Raw genomic sequence first — 17,765 nt, 5'->3', positions numbered from 1 at the left:
ATCTTATCAACGTGTACAAGTATCTGAAGGGAGGGTGTCGAGAGGATGGGACCAGACTCTTTTCAGTGGTGCCCAGTGACAGGACGCGAGGCAACGGGCACAAACTGAAACACAGGAAGTTCCATCTGAACACGAGAAAAACTTCTTTCCTGTGAGGGTGACAGAGCCCTGGAACAGGTTGCCCAGAGAGGTTGTGGAGTCTCCTTCCTTGATGTTCAAAACCCGCCTGGACACGATCCTGTGCAACATATGCTAGATGACCCTGCTTGAGCAGCAGTGTTGGACTAGATGATCTCCAGAGGTCCCTTCCAACTTCAACCATTCTGTGATTCTGTGTGTGTGATCTAAGATTTCAGAACAGCTAACAGCCACTTCTGGCAGACCAAGGGAAAGACTTGGAAAAGCTTGCAGATGAAATAAGGAATTGCTCCAGAAGTTGTATTTAAGGCTGTCAAATTAGCCATAGCTCTGTACTCAAGTCAGCCAACATCGGTTCTTCACATATGTTCCAGGCAGTCAGAAACAAAGGAAAGAAAAAAAATAAAAGCAGATTTGGTTCAAGAACCTGAGATTAAAAACGAAAATTGTACTAAAACTACTTTGTCTTGGGAATTTGGGTTAAAAAAACAGACAGAATCAAAGATAACTAATTTGACTAAGTAGAACAAGTTATCTAAATCCCTAGTTAGGGAAAGCACCACCAGCAGCTCAGTACTTTGTTGAGCAAAATGCCTTCCATGTTAAATAGTCTCAGCAAGAGCAATATCTACAGGCACACGACACTTCCTGGGAATAAACGAGGACTTGGCTTTTGGGCTTGCATCAGGGCAAGACAAGATGACAAATTAAACTTACAGGAAGCTCGGAAGAATGTTCTTCAGGATGGTGAGGAAACAGGTCTGATCTGAACTTATCTGTGGTTAAAGACACCTAACACAAGAGACTTTTTTTTTTTGACCAAGGGGAATTAGGTGACAGATCCTAATAGCGCTCCCTCTTTCTTGAAGCATGCAGTTATATCTCAAATTCTTAACAAATTAAAGGTGACAGATTGCTTTTTCAACCCCTTAGCTGCAGTGCATGATGTTTGTGCAACTCTCAAAAGACAGTGAATTGTAATTTAAACTCTCATTTGTAACAAATGGGATTTACTATGGCTAGCATGAATCATTCTGATAACATACATAATTAGTTTTATAGAAGTTTTAGTATGTTATAAAAGTTGCTATATCACTTGTATTCCCCCAGGGCGCTCTTATAATTGTTACAGCTCTATTCTTCTAGAACGAAAACGTAGACAACTGAGCACATCTCTAACCTAAGAGAAGCATCTGAAGACAAGACATTCAAGTAAATTTTGCTGCATTTTTCATTTCTAAAATCTATGTGAAGAAATGAGATCACTTTCAGGTTTCAGCACTCCCACTGCTCAGAGCTGGAAGATCTTCTTTTCCTCCCATACAGTCAATAAACTGCCTCTGTGCAGCTCATTACTGTCAAGAGCAGATTCTGCAACCCAGCCACATGGAGCTGGAATGCCTTTCAAATAACCTTGGAGGAAAATCCTCACCAGGTGTAAATATAGGTCTTTAATAACTTCATTTGAGCTAAGGAAATTTATAGTGGATGAGGATGTGGCTCCATCCTGAGAATGGCAAAGTCAGTTGACTGGATTCTGCCTCCATTAGGAGGAAAACAGGGGTGGATACAGAGCGTGCACTACAGCATACCACAAAACACTTCTGAGTTTATAAACATTTTTTCTTTCATATGCATTTTGATCACTGAAAGTAGCTATGATGAATCCATTGAGCCCTTGTAGCTATTTTTAAAGGGCACCTTTAATGAACACAATTTATTTTTGAAAAACTGCCCTGCTAACCTATTGTGACTGTACTAAAAGAGGTCAATGAGCTTGCCCAACCCTTATATTAAAGGCTGTTGCAAACATCCGCCAAACAAAGCCTCTGATTATACTGAAGGGACAAGTTAATGCTCAGATACCTACCCCATAAAGTACTATTATTCAATAGGCGCAGCTGCTGTCCCATGGCGCCCAAAGCAGAGGGGCTTGTCCACTTCATCTGGCACTGCCTTGGCGACGCTTGGCCCGCACAGAGGTCATGCTGGGTGCACTTCCCCGCGGCCCCGCGCTCCCGACACTCATCTCCCACAGCTTGGGGAAGTCAGGGAGAATCGCTGTTCAAACATGAGAGTAACTGGAGGCTGTATGGGGACGTGCCAACAGCTTTTTCTTTGACATGAGCGCAGCCTCCAGGACAAAGCCACGGCCCAGCGCGCCCCTCCCCTTCCCCTCTTGGCTCACCCTTCGGGTCCTGCCCCCACTGCAGCTGTAGGAGTCATGGCAGAAGGGAGGCATTTGGCAGTGTCTAAGGTGTAAGGTGACAGGGCTGTAAGGAATCGGAGGGACAGGTGCCAAAAGCCACTTCCTAAAACTCTGAATGTCCTGAGATTAGCTAAAAACATTTTATCCTATAAATTAAAAACAGTATTGTATAGTACGGTGTTAAAATACTGTACTTAGACAGTTACATCAACTCAGTCATAAATGACAGAAAAAGCAAACAACTGTGGCATTTGACTACTGAAAAATGGTAACTTCTCAAAAAAAAAAAAAGTTTGGCGCTTAAGGTTTTTTGAATTTAAAACAGAATTCCTGACATCTGTATTTTTAGCAACGTATATTTCCTCTATAGTTATCAGAGCAAGAAAAAGCATCTGCAAGAGATGGCTCGTCCCATCCCAAAGCAGGTAGGATATATCTCTTTAGGAGATGCCTGTTTCTTTTCATCAGTCTTAAAGCAAGGCTGAACGGCAAGCTTTAGCATTCTACAAGTTGTCTTCTAGGCTAAGTTAGGCAAGAGACATGCCACTAAATTTCATCAGTATTTCCACAACTCCACACAAGAAGGGCAACCACCATTTATTCTGTCTGTATCAGCACTTTGTTTCTGGTTTCAGTATTTTGTCTTTAACAGATTACTCGGATACTTCCTCCGAATAACAAGCCTTAACGATTTCCTACAACGGCATAGCTGTAGGGTGCCCATGCTCCTTTTAAAGAGCCATCTGCAGAAGAACAGCCACAGCAAACTTAAAAGGTAAACAGGGGAAGATCAGAAGGGCTGACAGGCAGTCCTGCTGATGATGATTTATATTTCCTTATCGTTTATCTGCTTCCCTCTCCTCCCTCAGCACACTGGTTGTTCTCCCACGGTGCCTCTCACAGGGAAATCTATGCGCTTTCTTTCTGCAATAATTTTGTTTCTCTTCTCCAGTTCTGTAAGTCCTCTAATTTTAATGTAATATTCTCTTTTGGTATATTGTAAATCTGCCAGAGTAAAAGTGGTTACTTGAACTTGTTCCCAACACCATGTAAATAAATTCCTGGCTCTGGGAAAATAAATTCTCCAGTACTTTGCCCAGAAGTGTTCTGAAATACCAGATGCACGGGGCCTCCCACTTGTACAACAAGCAAGGGAAGCTCTTTGGATCCTGCCGCTTTTCCAGCTCTCTGCTCAGGTATCCTTTCTTACTGGCGAAATCCGAAGCAGGACAGCTCCCCCAGGAGCGCAGACTCGCTACTCTCGTGACAGAACTTCTTTCCAAAAATATTCTGCTCATTCATAGCTTATAAGATCATAAAAGATGGTTGTCCTCTTGCATAACAAAGGCTGTGGGACTTCTTTGAATTAACCTAGAGCATATTTTCCAGAAAATTGTCCAATTTTGATTTACATTTCTAGTGATGACCAGTCATCCACAGCAGAGTCCTACACGTGTGTTCCAATGCTCCATTGCTCCTGCTGTCAAATCAGCTGAAATGCAAATTTGCTGAGCCTTGATTTTCTGAGGCTTTTACATGGCTGGGTAACAATGATCTATCCTCTTCATTACTTCTCATTCTTCCGTCTTAGTATCATCTACGAACTTTGTTTCTTATTCAGATTACTGTGCACTATTAAATAATTTCTTTCTCACAGTCCATGATACGAACATCATTATTTTTTCAACAGAATTTATTAACTCATTACAAAAAGGTTACTGTGGCAGGACCCATATTCTGGAAACACGTTCTGCTTAGCATTTGAATACCCTCTGATTATGCATGTCCTGCCAGGAGCTCCATTATTTCAATATACATTCATTTTAAATCTTTGCACACTGATTCAAGTCTGACCCACTGTACAAGCTGCTCTTAATATCTTTAGCAGTAGGAAGGAAAGTATTTTATCAACACATGATAATAATTCTTCCATCTGACTTTTCACTGAAGACAATACAGAAGCATTTTTGAACACGTCTGCCTTTTTTGTTATTTCCATTTTATACTTATTTCTTTGTAAAAACACAAAGGAAAAAAAACCCTTTTTTTGTTCTCCCTAAGTTTGTGACCCACAGGTCATTTTGCTTCTGTTATCAATATTTTTTCTTGCCTGGTTTCTAATTTATATTCAATTCTTCCTTGACCTATTTTATTCTCCTCCTTGCCTACTGAGCTGTTGCCCTCTGCTCATTTTATCTTTTTAGGTAATTTAGAAATTTCATTTAGAAAATTCATGATTCAATTTTAATTTTAATTTAAAATTCCATGAAGCACCAGTTGAGTTTATTTCACTGGCAAGCAATTATTAAACAATATTTCAGTCTGTCTTAGGTGAATCAGAAGAATAATCACATTAAATATGGAAAAAAGCTTAGCTGACACCTCAGTATCAAATGTTGGCTGCTTTTTTTTTTTATATGACTTAACTATATGTTATTATTTCAGTATTGCATAACGGTATTATTTCTTCTAACGATGTTCACTATTTACTTTCTACAGCAGCTAAAATACCAAACAATTCTCCAGTTATGTAAGTCTTCTAATTTTCAGATTAGAATTATGACACTGAGCTACAGTATTACAAACCCAACTTTTGGACAACTCATTCAGCAGCCCCAATGGGAAAATATGGAATGCTGAAAAAGGATTACAGTGGTTTTTACGTTTAAGGAGAGTTACACTGATGGTCACAAGAGAGATCTCACATTACTGAAAGTACACATATTTTCTGGAAAATAAAAGTCTCTCAAAGAGGGGGGAAAAAAAAGGAAAAAGCATCAGACATTTGAACAGCTGGAAGCATTTTTAGAACTACCAAGAGGAGAAAAAATTCATTTAGAATAATATTTCCTTTTCTGCAGTAAGCATCATAGTGGTGATATAATATGTTCTCAGGAGACTTAATCCTGTCTACTGTTCAATCCTCAAAGGTATTTCATAAAACAAAAAACACTGGAGTCAACAAAGTTTCTTCACAAAAAAAGCTGTCATTCTGAGTTATATTTATTTTACTATCAGCTCTTGTCTTTGTCAAATGTCCCAAAGGCTATGACTCTGTGACAATAAGTTGAAGTCCACTTTGCTGTGGCAAAATATGAGATTTTTTTCCCTTTCTTTGTCTATATCTGATTTCAGTATTAGGAAGAAGCTGTTTGATGCCACTCTGATAAAAAAGGATCATTGTTTACAGAAGGATCAAAAGAGACAGTGAATTAAGGAAATAACAGCAGTCATGGGCATAAAGCAATGACTCACATATGTATTTTGGCAAAGTGTATCTAAACTCTGGAACCTACATGACTTCAATTCCTTTCAAAGTGAAATCTAGGGGAGATCTCTTAAGTTTAAATACTCTCATTATTCCACCAATTATGATGCTTTATTTTCTTTACAGTAATGCTCCAAGGCCCATGTCAGGGTAAGGATTTCCTTTTGCTAAGTTCTTTTTGTCACAGTGAATCTTTCAACATGTGCCAACTCCAGATTATTGGTAGTTTGTTCCAGCACAGAAAACATGCAAAAAACAACAAAAGACTCCCCTGCCAACACCCTTTAACTCCTTTTGACACATATTTCCATTATTCTATAAGGGGCTGTTAAATTCATCCTCATGAGTTATTGTATCCTTTTGAGAACTTTTCATCTTCACAACATTTTTTTACTTACACCTAAATTTAAATCTGTTTAGTCTTTTTATCACTTATTTTGTAACAAAATACCCACCTAGTTTGTTAAGCGAAACCATTATTTCTTTCTTCTTAGTGACCAACTGCAGATACAGAATGTAGTCAAACATACAACAGAGAAACCTGCTTGTGGTACATGCCTGAAAACATGCCTGCTATTGTCCAGTGAAAGACATTTCATATCTAAAAAATGGCTCAAATCAGTTCTAAGAGAACAGCAGTACTATTCATACAAGACAAATTCCCCGAACAGTTATTATGAATAAACAAAGTGAGAAGGTAGAGCAAAATATCAAATAATACCTGATAGCACAAATCCCGTTAAAAAAACAAGTTACTAACCAGAAAATGAAAATAAATTAATGGCTTTTCTCCTTTTTGCCATCTACATTTATCCTTCATTTAGTAGTCTGTTATCCCACTCCATCAGCTCTCATCCTTATTTATCCCTTCCCAAACATCTACTTTTTTTTGGTCAAGCGTCTCCACTTTTGCTTCTCTTCCAGCTATTTGCCTTCATTTCTCAGCCTTCTATTCCATCTTTTGGTTCTTTCACCACACTTACTCTGAGCAGGACACTTACTGCAACAACCTACAGAAGACCTTTAACAGAGGAGGCCGTTTCCCTAGCGAAAAACTGATCACATTTTTTTAAATGAACCCTCAAATAGCATTTCATAATTTACCTCAAGATAAAAAGAAACCCTCATTGATAATGTCTTCTTTGGTTATCATCCACTATGCTTGCACCTTAAACTGTTCCTGGAAGAACATCTTTGTTCTGAATGACTTCTTTTCCCCCTGAACTTGCTCTTCTATACCTTAAACAGCCCCCAACACCCCTCCGCTCATCACTGAAAAGAAGCTTGCTGTGAACAAAGATGTGGGAAACAGGCTGTACCTAAACAGCAAAGTTTGCCAACTTATTTCCACATTAATTGTTCTCTGCAACAGAACTATCAAAATGCTGATCAGCCCATATTCACCAAAGCATAATATCCTTCACCCAGTGCACCTATGCACTTAGGAAATGCAGGGAAAACTAAACAACCACTACACAATAAAACAAACACACCCAGATAACAGATAAAAGGACAAAAGCACCCAGTTAACAATGGGAGAATACTTCTCACAAAACAAAGGCTCTATTCCTGATACATGACTACTGATCCTCAAAGGAAGATCTACAAAAGATGAGCCTAGGAGCTAAATTCTAACTCTGGATAATATGAATAATTCAATAGCAATACCAGTTTTATGGCACCTTACAAACTGTAGTCCTACTCCCAATCCTTCTGTGCTCCTGATATGATGAATGGTCCATCTTTTGTATTTAGCTTTCAAGTTTGCTACTTCCACTCTGAACCTGAAGACCTGCTCACAAGCTTTGTCTAATAAAAAGTATTATCTTTACTTACAAACTTTGCCACACATATACCCCCACACTGGATCATCACAGCTACAAAAGCATGACTAATTTTCCATTGGGAAAAATATATGGGGAACCTATTTCACTTCTTTGCCTTTTTCATGTTGCAAGGTATTTCTTTTCTTCACATCCTTCAGATACCTGTATGAATACTGTTCTTCTTCTCCCATCCATCTTTTTCTCCTTATCTCACACACTATTCCTAGTTTTCCATTTCTACCTTCTTTCTATTTTTTCTTCTCCATAGCAAAAACAACTTGCTTTTCTGATATAACTCCTGCAAGGAATAGGGTTAAACACACTTAACAGAATATTCATGTAGAACATGTGAGAATGGACTGTGCAAACAATTCTTGGTCRTGATACTTGACAGTTATGTACTAATTCTGAATCCAGTAAATACATACTGAAAGACCATTCATATGACTCCACCCACCTTGAAGATGAGTTTGATTCCCATTTAGCCACCTGCTCCTACAAGATCAAATTTTTAAATAGTACGTGCCAGAGTATTTGTTCTCTCATATTCTGTGCTTAAGCCCATGTGAAGCTGAAAGCCATCATTCTTCATAAATGAAACCAGGTGTTCCACTGAAATTATTTAATACTGTTCTACCACCATGAATATTCAAACATTTACAAGTGTTCACCAAGAAGCTAAACCAATAACAACAATATTGTATCTGCAATTATTAAGATGTATGCAATCCTCCATAAAAACTTTAGGTTCCATTCTACATTTTTATGAGTCCATGATAAACGTTTCAAAGTCCTGGTCTAAGTCTGAAACAAGGGCATCCACAAAGTCTTCAATTGAAGGTGATTTCTGAAGCATACCTACAAAAAACAAAAAGACAATAGACTCTTAGCAAGAATACCATCAGCTCGAAAGTTTTGCTAATGATAAAGCTTAATACTAACTAACTTTTAATGCCACAGTTCATATGACAGCAACAGCCACTATGTTTCTTTGACAAGAAATAAATGCAATTATACCATGTAAGGAATATTTAATTTTTTCTAACTATCCATTACACATTATCACAAAATTGCCAGGTTTCATGACTGTGAACTGATCTTTATCCTTACAGTCTTGCTTAGGCTGGGAATTATGTCCACTTTAAAGTAATGTAACCAAGACACAGGCCAGACTCGGTCATTTCCAAATGACTGAAAAAAATCAGTGATTGAGCAAGGATTTAAATCCTTATCTGCTGAGTCTCAGGCCTGACAGAGCCAGATAAAACATACTGTCGCCAGAAAAAACAACATATAGTCTCAAAGTGTTACACATCTAAAAAACCCAAACAAATGCATTTTCTGTACACTGCACTTTTAGGTTTGTTTTTTTTTTTTTTACAGGACAAGGGCTAACCTTTTATTAAAAACTATAATTTCTATGTATGTTAGTTGTATCATACAGCTACAGGATAACAGACAGGGAAATTTAATTAAGAATCAGGCTCACGTATTTTGTCATGTGATTCTATAAAGAGACCAACTAAGTCTCATGCCTTCCTCCCCCAAAACACAACTTTTCTAGAAAGCATGACTATACACCCTGGAAATTATTTTCAGATATTTCTTTGTACTGAACATTACATTACTGTTGGTCTTTTCACTGTTACTAATATTTTCATGATTATATACAGAGATTTGGCACATTGCTTGCATGAAGAAAAAAAAAGTACAGCTGCCAAATAATGTAAAATTTAATTTGTGTACTTCTTTGAAGTGATCTGTTCTTTCTGACAACTGCCAATGTAAACATAACCTTGTTCTACCCTAATAGGCACACCTACTGTACATAATTTTATATTCTTTCACATCCTCAACAATATTTGCTTTCAGTGAAAATTAGAATTGTGCTCTTCTCAAAAACAGAATTTTTTACTATAACACAATGACTGAAAAAAACAACAAGAAACAGAGCAGCTCTTCAGGTAATTTTGTGTGAGCAATTAGAAGAGTTTCCCGCTAAGACCTCAGAGAATAACATTTTCATCTGAGTTAAACATATGTTCCAAGTGTCAACACAAACTGCCTTGACACATTAGATTAATATTGAGCACTAAAAGGAAAACAAACCTCATACTATATATAGGTTGACTGAAATGCTGTTAAGTGAAGCCTGCACTAAGTTATTTTCAAAATGAAAGAGAACAGAATATTTTAACTACTCGGTAAATTTGTCATCTACTCTAATTTTAGTAAAATTGGGGTGGAATTACTTCTAATGCACAATGAAAAATGGCATGCTATATGCAGGGCTGAGAAACAGATGCGTCCCGATACCACCTACTCATCCATCTTCCCCAGAGATCCATGACCTGTTACAGTCTCACTCTTTCAGGTTCCTGAGCGGGTTGGCTGGGGGACAGGCATACTTGCTCCCTAACAGCCTTGGAGTATTTCCCTCAGACAAACAGTTTAAACCCATATTATTTTTCTGCAGTTTTCCTAGAAGTGGAGACAACCCTTTAAGAAGGTGACGCTGGTGGCAGCCCTGTGGAACACGTACTGTCATGCATGGTTACTGGAGCTTTGTTTTTTGATTGAGATGGAGCAACCCAGTCCCAACAGTGCAAGTCATCTTGCCTTTCCTTAGCCATTTACACAGACATTTACATCTGAACTAACTGGCTCTATTTCTAGAGACTGAACAGAAGGAGGAGCTTCATGGGCACCACTCATCTGACCAATTTCACAGGCCTCCTTTATAACGAGAGGAACTGTGCCTAAGAAGTGCTTGTTTTCCCCCATAGCCCAGAAAGGAAACCTGGATGACTATCTCAGGTATAAACAGCCAAAGTTAGGTGACATGATCTCTTCCTCCCAATCTATAAGATGTGGCTCCATAAAGAACCATTTCTCTATAGCCAATATCCCCTTTTCTATCAGATATAACAGGGAGGGATGACTATATTGCTGTCAAGACAGTGTTTTTCATTAAAGTATAAAAATGGCCATGATAGAAAAAAAAATAAATAAAACCTGTATCCCAAAATACAAATAAACCCTTCCAATACTGATTTTATAAAAATCAGCCTGTCCAGACGATGTTTATTTAATTCTATGACACACTAAATTTTATTTTGCTGTGGACTATTCTTAAAAGCATGACTATCAATGTGCTGCAAAAGAAGAAAAGCTAACAGTACAATGAATAATTTGTGGGTGGGAGGAAGAGAACAGACTGATTCCGGGATTACCTTCAATTAGATTTAATTTCCCTCTTGAATAAAAATGGCAAATCATAAGAAATTCAATCCCTGGATATTACAAAATGAATAAAAGAAACATAAATAACTACAATACACTTGGATTGATTTTAGTGTGGCTGAATATAGTCTTACCAAATCTCACTCAAAACTTGCTACAAATTACATTCATTTAGATTCCATATGATTTGTTTTAAATATGCAGGAGAATTTGAAATCTTTCTTGCAATAGTGATGTCAAATGGCCCCCCATCCAGTAGTTCCAAGTTTTGATATTACAGATTTCAGATATCTTGCATTAGTGGTCTACTGCATTGTTATTTTCCCATCAGTGCTATCAAAAGTACACACTAGCAGATGTTGCTTTTGAAAGGGAAGGATGAAGAGTAACTGTTTGCAATTATCACTGAAGAACTGCTGTAGTAAAAAGAGCATGCCCTTATGAAGCAAATAACTACAGATTTTAGAGCAGATGACTCCAAGGGACAGAGAACAATGGTATTTCCACAATAATCAGACATGTTAAGAATGGTCATATAGGATCAGTATGTACTCAGCACTTCAGTCTAAATGATTTAGTAAGATGTCCACAAGGTTTGATGGCTGCAGTTTTAAAATCTAGGAGTGTATTTTATATGTTCAGCCCAACTCTATTTCAGATCAGTCTCTCCCAAGCCTAAGGCAACTGCATAGCTTATCTTCTCTGCTTTGAAGTTTTCTCTCACATTACAGCACTGTGGTTAACCACACCCCTTGAGAGATGGTTAGCTGCAACCTACAATCACTGGAAAATGAGAGAAGAATAAAGCCTATGGCAAAATTTGGCCTCTGCCCCTTTGGAACACTAATTATTTTGGGTCCATGTAGTTTGAGTTAACATATATTGCCATTCATAGCACCTTTTAGGACTTATGCATACTTCTTATATTTTCAAAGAGACATACAATCATTATATGAATATCTTTACAGCTTTTTCACATCATAATTATTCCACCAAGTACACTTTAGGCAGGGAAAAACAAATTTTCAAACTGCATTTGAGCAAATGCATGCCTATTTATATATCCAGTTGGTCAGATTACCATGAATGCACACAACTGAATATGACTATCTGCAATGTAATGCAGCATTAATGAATCAAGAATACAACTGCACATGTGTTCTGCATGTGTGCTTCTGCAATCTCTTATCTAGAGGGAAGTCTTCAGATACCCAGGGGCAATGTGACTGCATCAAAACTGCAGGACCAGCATGCTCCAGGATGTGTTGCATGCTCTCAGTTTCCAGATCATCCAGCCTGGGTACTTGCTACACTGCAGTTCACTTCCCATCTGTGCACCTGGGTTTCCTTCCAGTCCAGGAGTGCCAAGGGGGAGGGATGGTATACACCTGGATCTTGTTCTGACCTGCAACCAGCTGTGTCACACACAGCTGGACCTGGAAGGGACACCTGGGTTATCCGCTGTTAAAGGGGTTTGGAATCCCTAACTCCAAGTACTGCTGTACAGGAGATGGTCATAAAGAGCCATGTAGCCATCCCATAATGACAGAGAAATCAAGTTCATGTCAAACTATTTTCTCTCTTTTAGAAACAACAAATGGAAGCCTCTTGGACCAAGCACTATCCATTCATTATTTTATTGCTACTCCTATTTGTAATTGTGACTATTTTTGAATTTTGTAGGTTATCACAGAGGTAAGATAAAAGGGGTCACTTCAAAAAATGTTAAAAAAGGTGTCATAAAGCCTTTGTGTTTTTTTTTTAAATGGAAACAAAAGCCAAGAGAATCAAATCCAAACAAAAAAAAGTATACTGTGCTTTCTAGTCCAAGCAAGAATCTTGTCATGACTCCACTGGAAGGCAGGTCAGATCCTTTATCTTTCCTAATCAGTAAAGCTATGGAATCGTGTGGGAACAAGATGAAAAGCTAGGGTCATATCCAAACACAAAAGAAAGACAATAGATAGCTTCTGAGAAGAAAACCATAACAAAGAAACTGAATAAGTGAAATGTGCTCATGAAGTTATCTTTTATCAAACAGTCAATGAATATGGCTAACTGCACAATGAGATCTGGAAGCTCTTGAAGGGTGAGGCCAAATACATGTATCCAGAAGTCAGACTTGTAAAAGCACATTTCTTTATAAAGAAAATTCCTGAAATAATGGCCTACATAATGTAAAGTTTTTGAAATATGGCACTTACTACCACAGACTCTCAGCTTTTTCCCTGAAGAAGAGCAAAATCAACAAGCTTTAAAGTCTGGTGGAATCTGTCTGTAAACAGGAATCTGTCTGGTGATCTGCTGTGGGAGCATGGCTTTGTAACTGATAAAAACAAACAACAAATGGAATTCAGGTATTTTGGAATACCCTTAGTGAAGAAAGAAAAATGAAGTAAGAGAAATAAGAAGCTGAGCAAAACAGTAACCTAAAAAATTAAAGGAGGAATAACTGCTCTTTCTTTTCTGCTTAAATTCTCAATTTTTTGTAATAAACAAGGAGTGATAAAGTATAAATACATAATAAGCTCTTACATCATATGTGGTCAATGATTTAAACCCAAATAATCCAAAACAAGCAATTAAATTATTAAATGTCAGAGACCTGAGTCACCTAAATTTCATTTTTCATGGACAATCATTCCAGTATGCTTGTATTAAGTTCTGCACTGTCTACAAGCGAAAGTCGCAATACACACAGGCGAGGACTCTGCTGATTAAGAAAAGCATTTATCCATTAATTTTTATGATCTTTAATATCTTTTTAAATTTCTTTCTAAAGTCATATTAAAAAATTCAGAATATAAAAGCGAAAACAGCTTGTAAACTTCTGCTGTTTTCTGTAGTTGGACAGTCTATATATTCTTCTCACAGGTACCACTCATGCTAATGCTGATACACGCAGGGGAGTTACTGCTATCTGGTTCTCCTTTCACACCTGAACAAACATGCTAGCAGGTGGCACTACAGTTACCAACCTTAAATTGACACACAGTTCTGTTTAGTGATTTAAGAATTTACTGATTTAAAGAAAAAAATAAAAATCAAACTGTGTCTCATATACATGGATGTCTTGGTCACATCTTAAGAGATCCCACCACTCTACAATTAACATGAAGTTCACTGCCCTGCAATATGCTCAGCTATTCCTTTAACATAGCTTACTCTCTTCTTCAAATCCCAGGTTGCATTGCCATTGCTTCTCCCATCATTCACCATTGCTCTTAACTGAATGAACTGTCTGTACTGCTACATGAATTCAGGGCTAAGAGTATGAGGACTATGAATACTGAAACGCCTAAAACATCTGATTACTGTATTACAAGACACAGTTAAACTTCTTTGTGTGTTTTCACTGTATCTTTTCATACTTTATCATATTTGTATTTCCTTTAAATTTAAAATAAATTTCAAATTTCCTGGATGCTACTTTTTCCTGATGAATTCCAACAATAAGTTTTACCCCAAATTACTGATGCATACTCTCAACCCCAAATTGATTATACCATAGTTCTATTGTGTTTTCTTACAGCAAGGAGGAAAGGCCAGGTGTAGTTCTATATTATTCAAACAATATCTGATTCAGGTGAGCTCTCAGCCTGCAACTTCAGCATAACCTCTTGGACATTCCAGTAAGACTCAGTGCTCACTGAAATTAAAAATACATCCCAGAAATAAAAGAGATGATGAACATAATTGGTGTTTAAAAACAATCTTTCTCCCTCTACCATATGTACTTACAGTATAACTGGATTTGCTTGTAAAGCTGTACGTTTCTTTCTTGCAATTACTTAAACCATAATCTTGGGCTGCAGTTTTTGAAGTTAGGTTACAAATACAGATTCTTCAAGAGTGGTAAACAAAAAGGTAAGTTTAAATTTGAAAAGTCATGCTGAAGGAAAAGTTGATCTATATATCAGACATATAAATAGGCTAACCTAGCCACTATATGACCATCTAGTCACTATATGTGTGATGATTCTAGGGAGAGCAGATGGCCTCAAATATAAACTGATGGGTCAAAGAACTGAATGTTCTAGTTATGAAACCGTGGTGACCTCGTGATGGAATACAGACACATCACCACTGTCCTACTTATCTGTAAAAGAAAAACACAACTTCCAAGATCCCAAATTGGAGTGATCAGAGGCCAATTAATTAATATTAATACATTGGCAACAATTTCAGAATGAGTTGAAAGATGCTCCATCATATGAAGCACATATCAAGTGCTCGGGTATGGAATATTGATACTAATGCAAACTTGTTTTGCTTGAATACTGCAATATTACAGAGAAAAGTCTTTATCTTGACCACATCGACAGATTCTAAATAAAAATCTGCAGTTTCTCAAACTTGCTTCATTCTCCTGACCTACTTTTTTAATACATGAGACATAGTATTTTTTATTGCTATGAGTGATTAAAAAAAAGTTATTTTCCAGATTCAAAGGGCAAATATGGTATTAAGAGGAATAATGAACCATGTTTCTTTATTAGAATCTTCAGGCTCCCATTTCATCAGAATGTGTGTTCAAAGTACTGATACAACCCAACCTATGATGTCAAAATGACATGGTCAAAAAAAGTTCAAATTCTTGTATACAAAATAATTGCATCTATTATGAATTTCATGCATGTAAAAGATATTATTTTTTTGGTATCTATGTTGGTGTCATCTATCCTCCTTCAAATATGTGACACTCTTCTTTTGAATTCTCTAGACTGCTTTGTAATACAACCCTTTCCAACACTTCACCCCAACTATTTGTGTCTGTTTCATTCCATGAATCACTAGGAGTTTTACTAACACACGAAACAAAGCTGTCAACCAGTCCACTTAAGTAAATAAATCAACATGTTTTCTTTCATAAATCCTATGAAAACCATGATTAAATTAAAAAGGCTGAAATGGAAAATACAGTTAAATTATTTCTTGTTAGACCAAGGGAATAAAACAGTCCTATTTTTTTTTTCTACCTTGAACCATAAGTATGGGCTCTTTTCCACCGCCGTGTGCCAGCATCTCTCTACGATAACGCTCACCCATTGCCCTGAAGAAATACAGATGTTAGAGTCAACTGCAAGCACAATCTGTTCAACTTTCAGTCATATTTGCTTCTAGGCTCTCTACAGAACTCAGAAGCAGAGATGGAATGAAAACTTCTATCCTGAAACAAAGACTGCCTTAATCCCATGTCAACTCCTCAAATTCAGATGACATTCAAAATTATACTATGATTAACTGAACTAGATAAATTTTATATGTATGTTTTGGTATTTATAGAAATTAAATTGCAAACAACATTTTAGTCTTCATTGCTCCAAGGGGAAAGGTTACTCTGTTACAATGTTCGGAATATTTAGATAAGGTAAAAGAACAGTTTCAATTTTTGATCTAACAATTTACTTCCTAATTACATGTAGCAAAATGAGTAGGACACCTATATGTAGCTTTGAAGTTGGTGACATGAAGCTTGTTTAATACCTGCAGTTGCTTTTGATTTCAATAGAAAATTACAAATAATTAAGCACTTCTGAAAATCAAGCTCCCTAATTACATCTAAATATGGATTTCAGTGCCTCCCAACTTGCACACCTGTATTTTAAAATGCTGACATGAATTCTTTGCATCAATGAGCATGTCCCAAAGCCCACTTTATATTTATGGTTATGTTCTGTTTCGTTATACTCTTAAAATCAACAAAAAGTTTAAAAAATAACTATGGCATTCAAAAAAAACCCCTATGTTGCCCCAGGTACAACATTTGTTTCCTGCTTTCCAGAAGCAAGTAGCATGCCACTTCATTCTATTTAATTTATTGTCTACTTTTACCTATCAAATGGGTCCTGAGCAAAACACTGTTTCCACACCATAGAGGCAACAGCCCTAGACATGAGGTAGGAGTAGTATTTCGCACCATAGCCCACAAGATGGCTGAATCTCAGCTGCCAGGCCTGTAAGGAGAAAACAAACAAAAAACAGAACAGAAGTCACATCTTTTAAGTCCTTCCAAGTGTTCTGCATTTCTTAAGTATGACGGAAGAAATCTAATGCTACTAATAAGAAATGATTAAAAACAAAAAAACCCAGAAATTCCAGAATGAACACATTTTTTCAACTAAATAGTGTATATCCAGCATGCTGATAATTGAAATTACAAATAAATAGGTTCAGAAGGAGAGAAAACCAAGCAGTAAAAAATGTAGTCATATTTAATAACAGCTATATTGTTCTGCTTGTGTTGAAAGAAAGCCACAATTAACTTATTACAAGTAACACCACATTTTATCATTTTCCATGTGGATAATTGCAGTGTCACACTTGGAAAAGTTCAGTCTATAAATGGTTCCCACAAACAAAATGACCATAGAGACTTGTACTTGATACTATATTAAAATCCAGCTTCCCATTATGCCAAAGACTCAGAGGTAGATGAATTATATCCACACGTAATGTCATTGTTCACAGATTTGTCTGCACATTTTAAAATTTATACACATAGCAATTACTATCTGTAATTATATTGTTATTCATTTATGAATTGTCACTTGTCTTCGTGACTCATTCCAGTGTTGGTGGACTCCTTTTTGAATGCTGTTTGGTGTTGACTGTTCTCTTCTCTTTCCTTAGCATGGAAAATTGGAAGTGACTTATTTTCACAGAAGGAAAATCCCATTGGAAAATCCCATTTTTTCTTCTCTGTCTGTAACAGAGTAATTTAGTTTGGAAGGGACCTCTGAAGGTTATCTGGTCCAACCCATACTCAAAGAAGAGCCAACTTTAATCAGGTTGCTCAGGACCCTGTCCAGTCAAATTATTAGCATCTCCAAGAATGAAGATTTTCCAGAACCTCTCTGGTGGAACATGAAAAGGGGAGCAGATCTAAACCAAAAATATATAATCTCCCTACAGGTTTATATATATATATATTTTGAATTGAAGGTGGATGAATCTGTAGAAGAAAGAGCGAGAAACTTACTCTGCCCTTTTGGCATTCTGAGGAAACGAGAGGAGTCAAGTCATGCATCTCGTACGTCTTATCCAAAGTCAGAGATCTTAATATTCTAGTAATATGACT

At 37.0% G+C, this 17,765-nt stretch overlaps 1 protein-coding gene across 1 annotated transcript in view; it reads right to left on the bottom strand.

Annotated features, from left to right (window-relative positions):
- Window positions 1-4,022: 4,022 nt before the first annotated feature.
- MIPEP (mitochondrial intermediate peptidase) overlaps window positions 4,023-17,765 on the bottom strand; it is a 77,050-nt gene continuing 63,307 nt past the window's right edge. Inside the window, exons 17-19 of the mRNA XM_026065924.1 lie at window positions 16,520-16,641; window positions 15,664-15,737; window positions 4,023-8,299 (exon numbers count right to left, since the gene is read on the bottom strand). Of these exons, the coding sequence (XP_025921709.1) occupies window positions 8,205-8,299; window positions 15,664-15,737; window positions 16,520-16,641 (291 nt within the window). The 3' untranslated portion in view covers window positions 4,023-8,204. The remainder of the gene's footprint in view (window positions 8,300-15,663; window positions 15,738-16,519; window positions 16,642-17,765) is intronic.

The sequence above is a fragment of the Apteryx rowi genome, unplaced genomic scaffold (assembly GCF_003343035.1).
Source record: "Apteryx rowi isolate R43461 unplaced genomic scaffold, aptRow1 scaffold_233, whole genome shotgun sequence".
Taxonomy (NCBI): Eukaryota; Metazoa; Chordata; class Aves; order Apterygiformes; family Apterygidae; genus Apteryx; species Apteryx rowi.
This window is presented reverse-complemented; position numbering and strand designations above follow the sequence as displayed.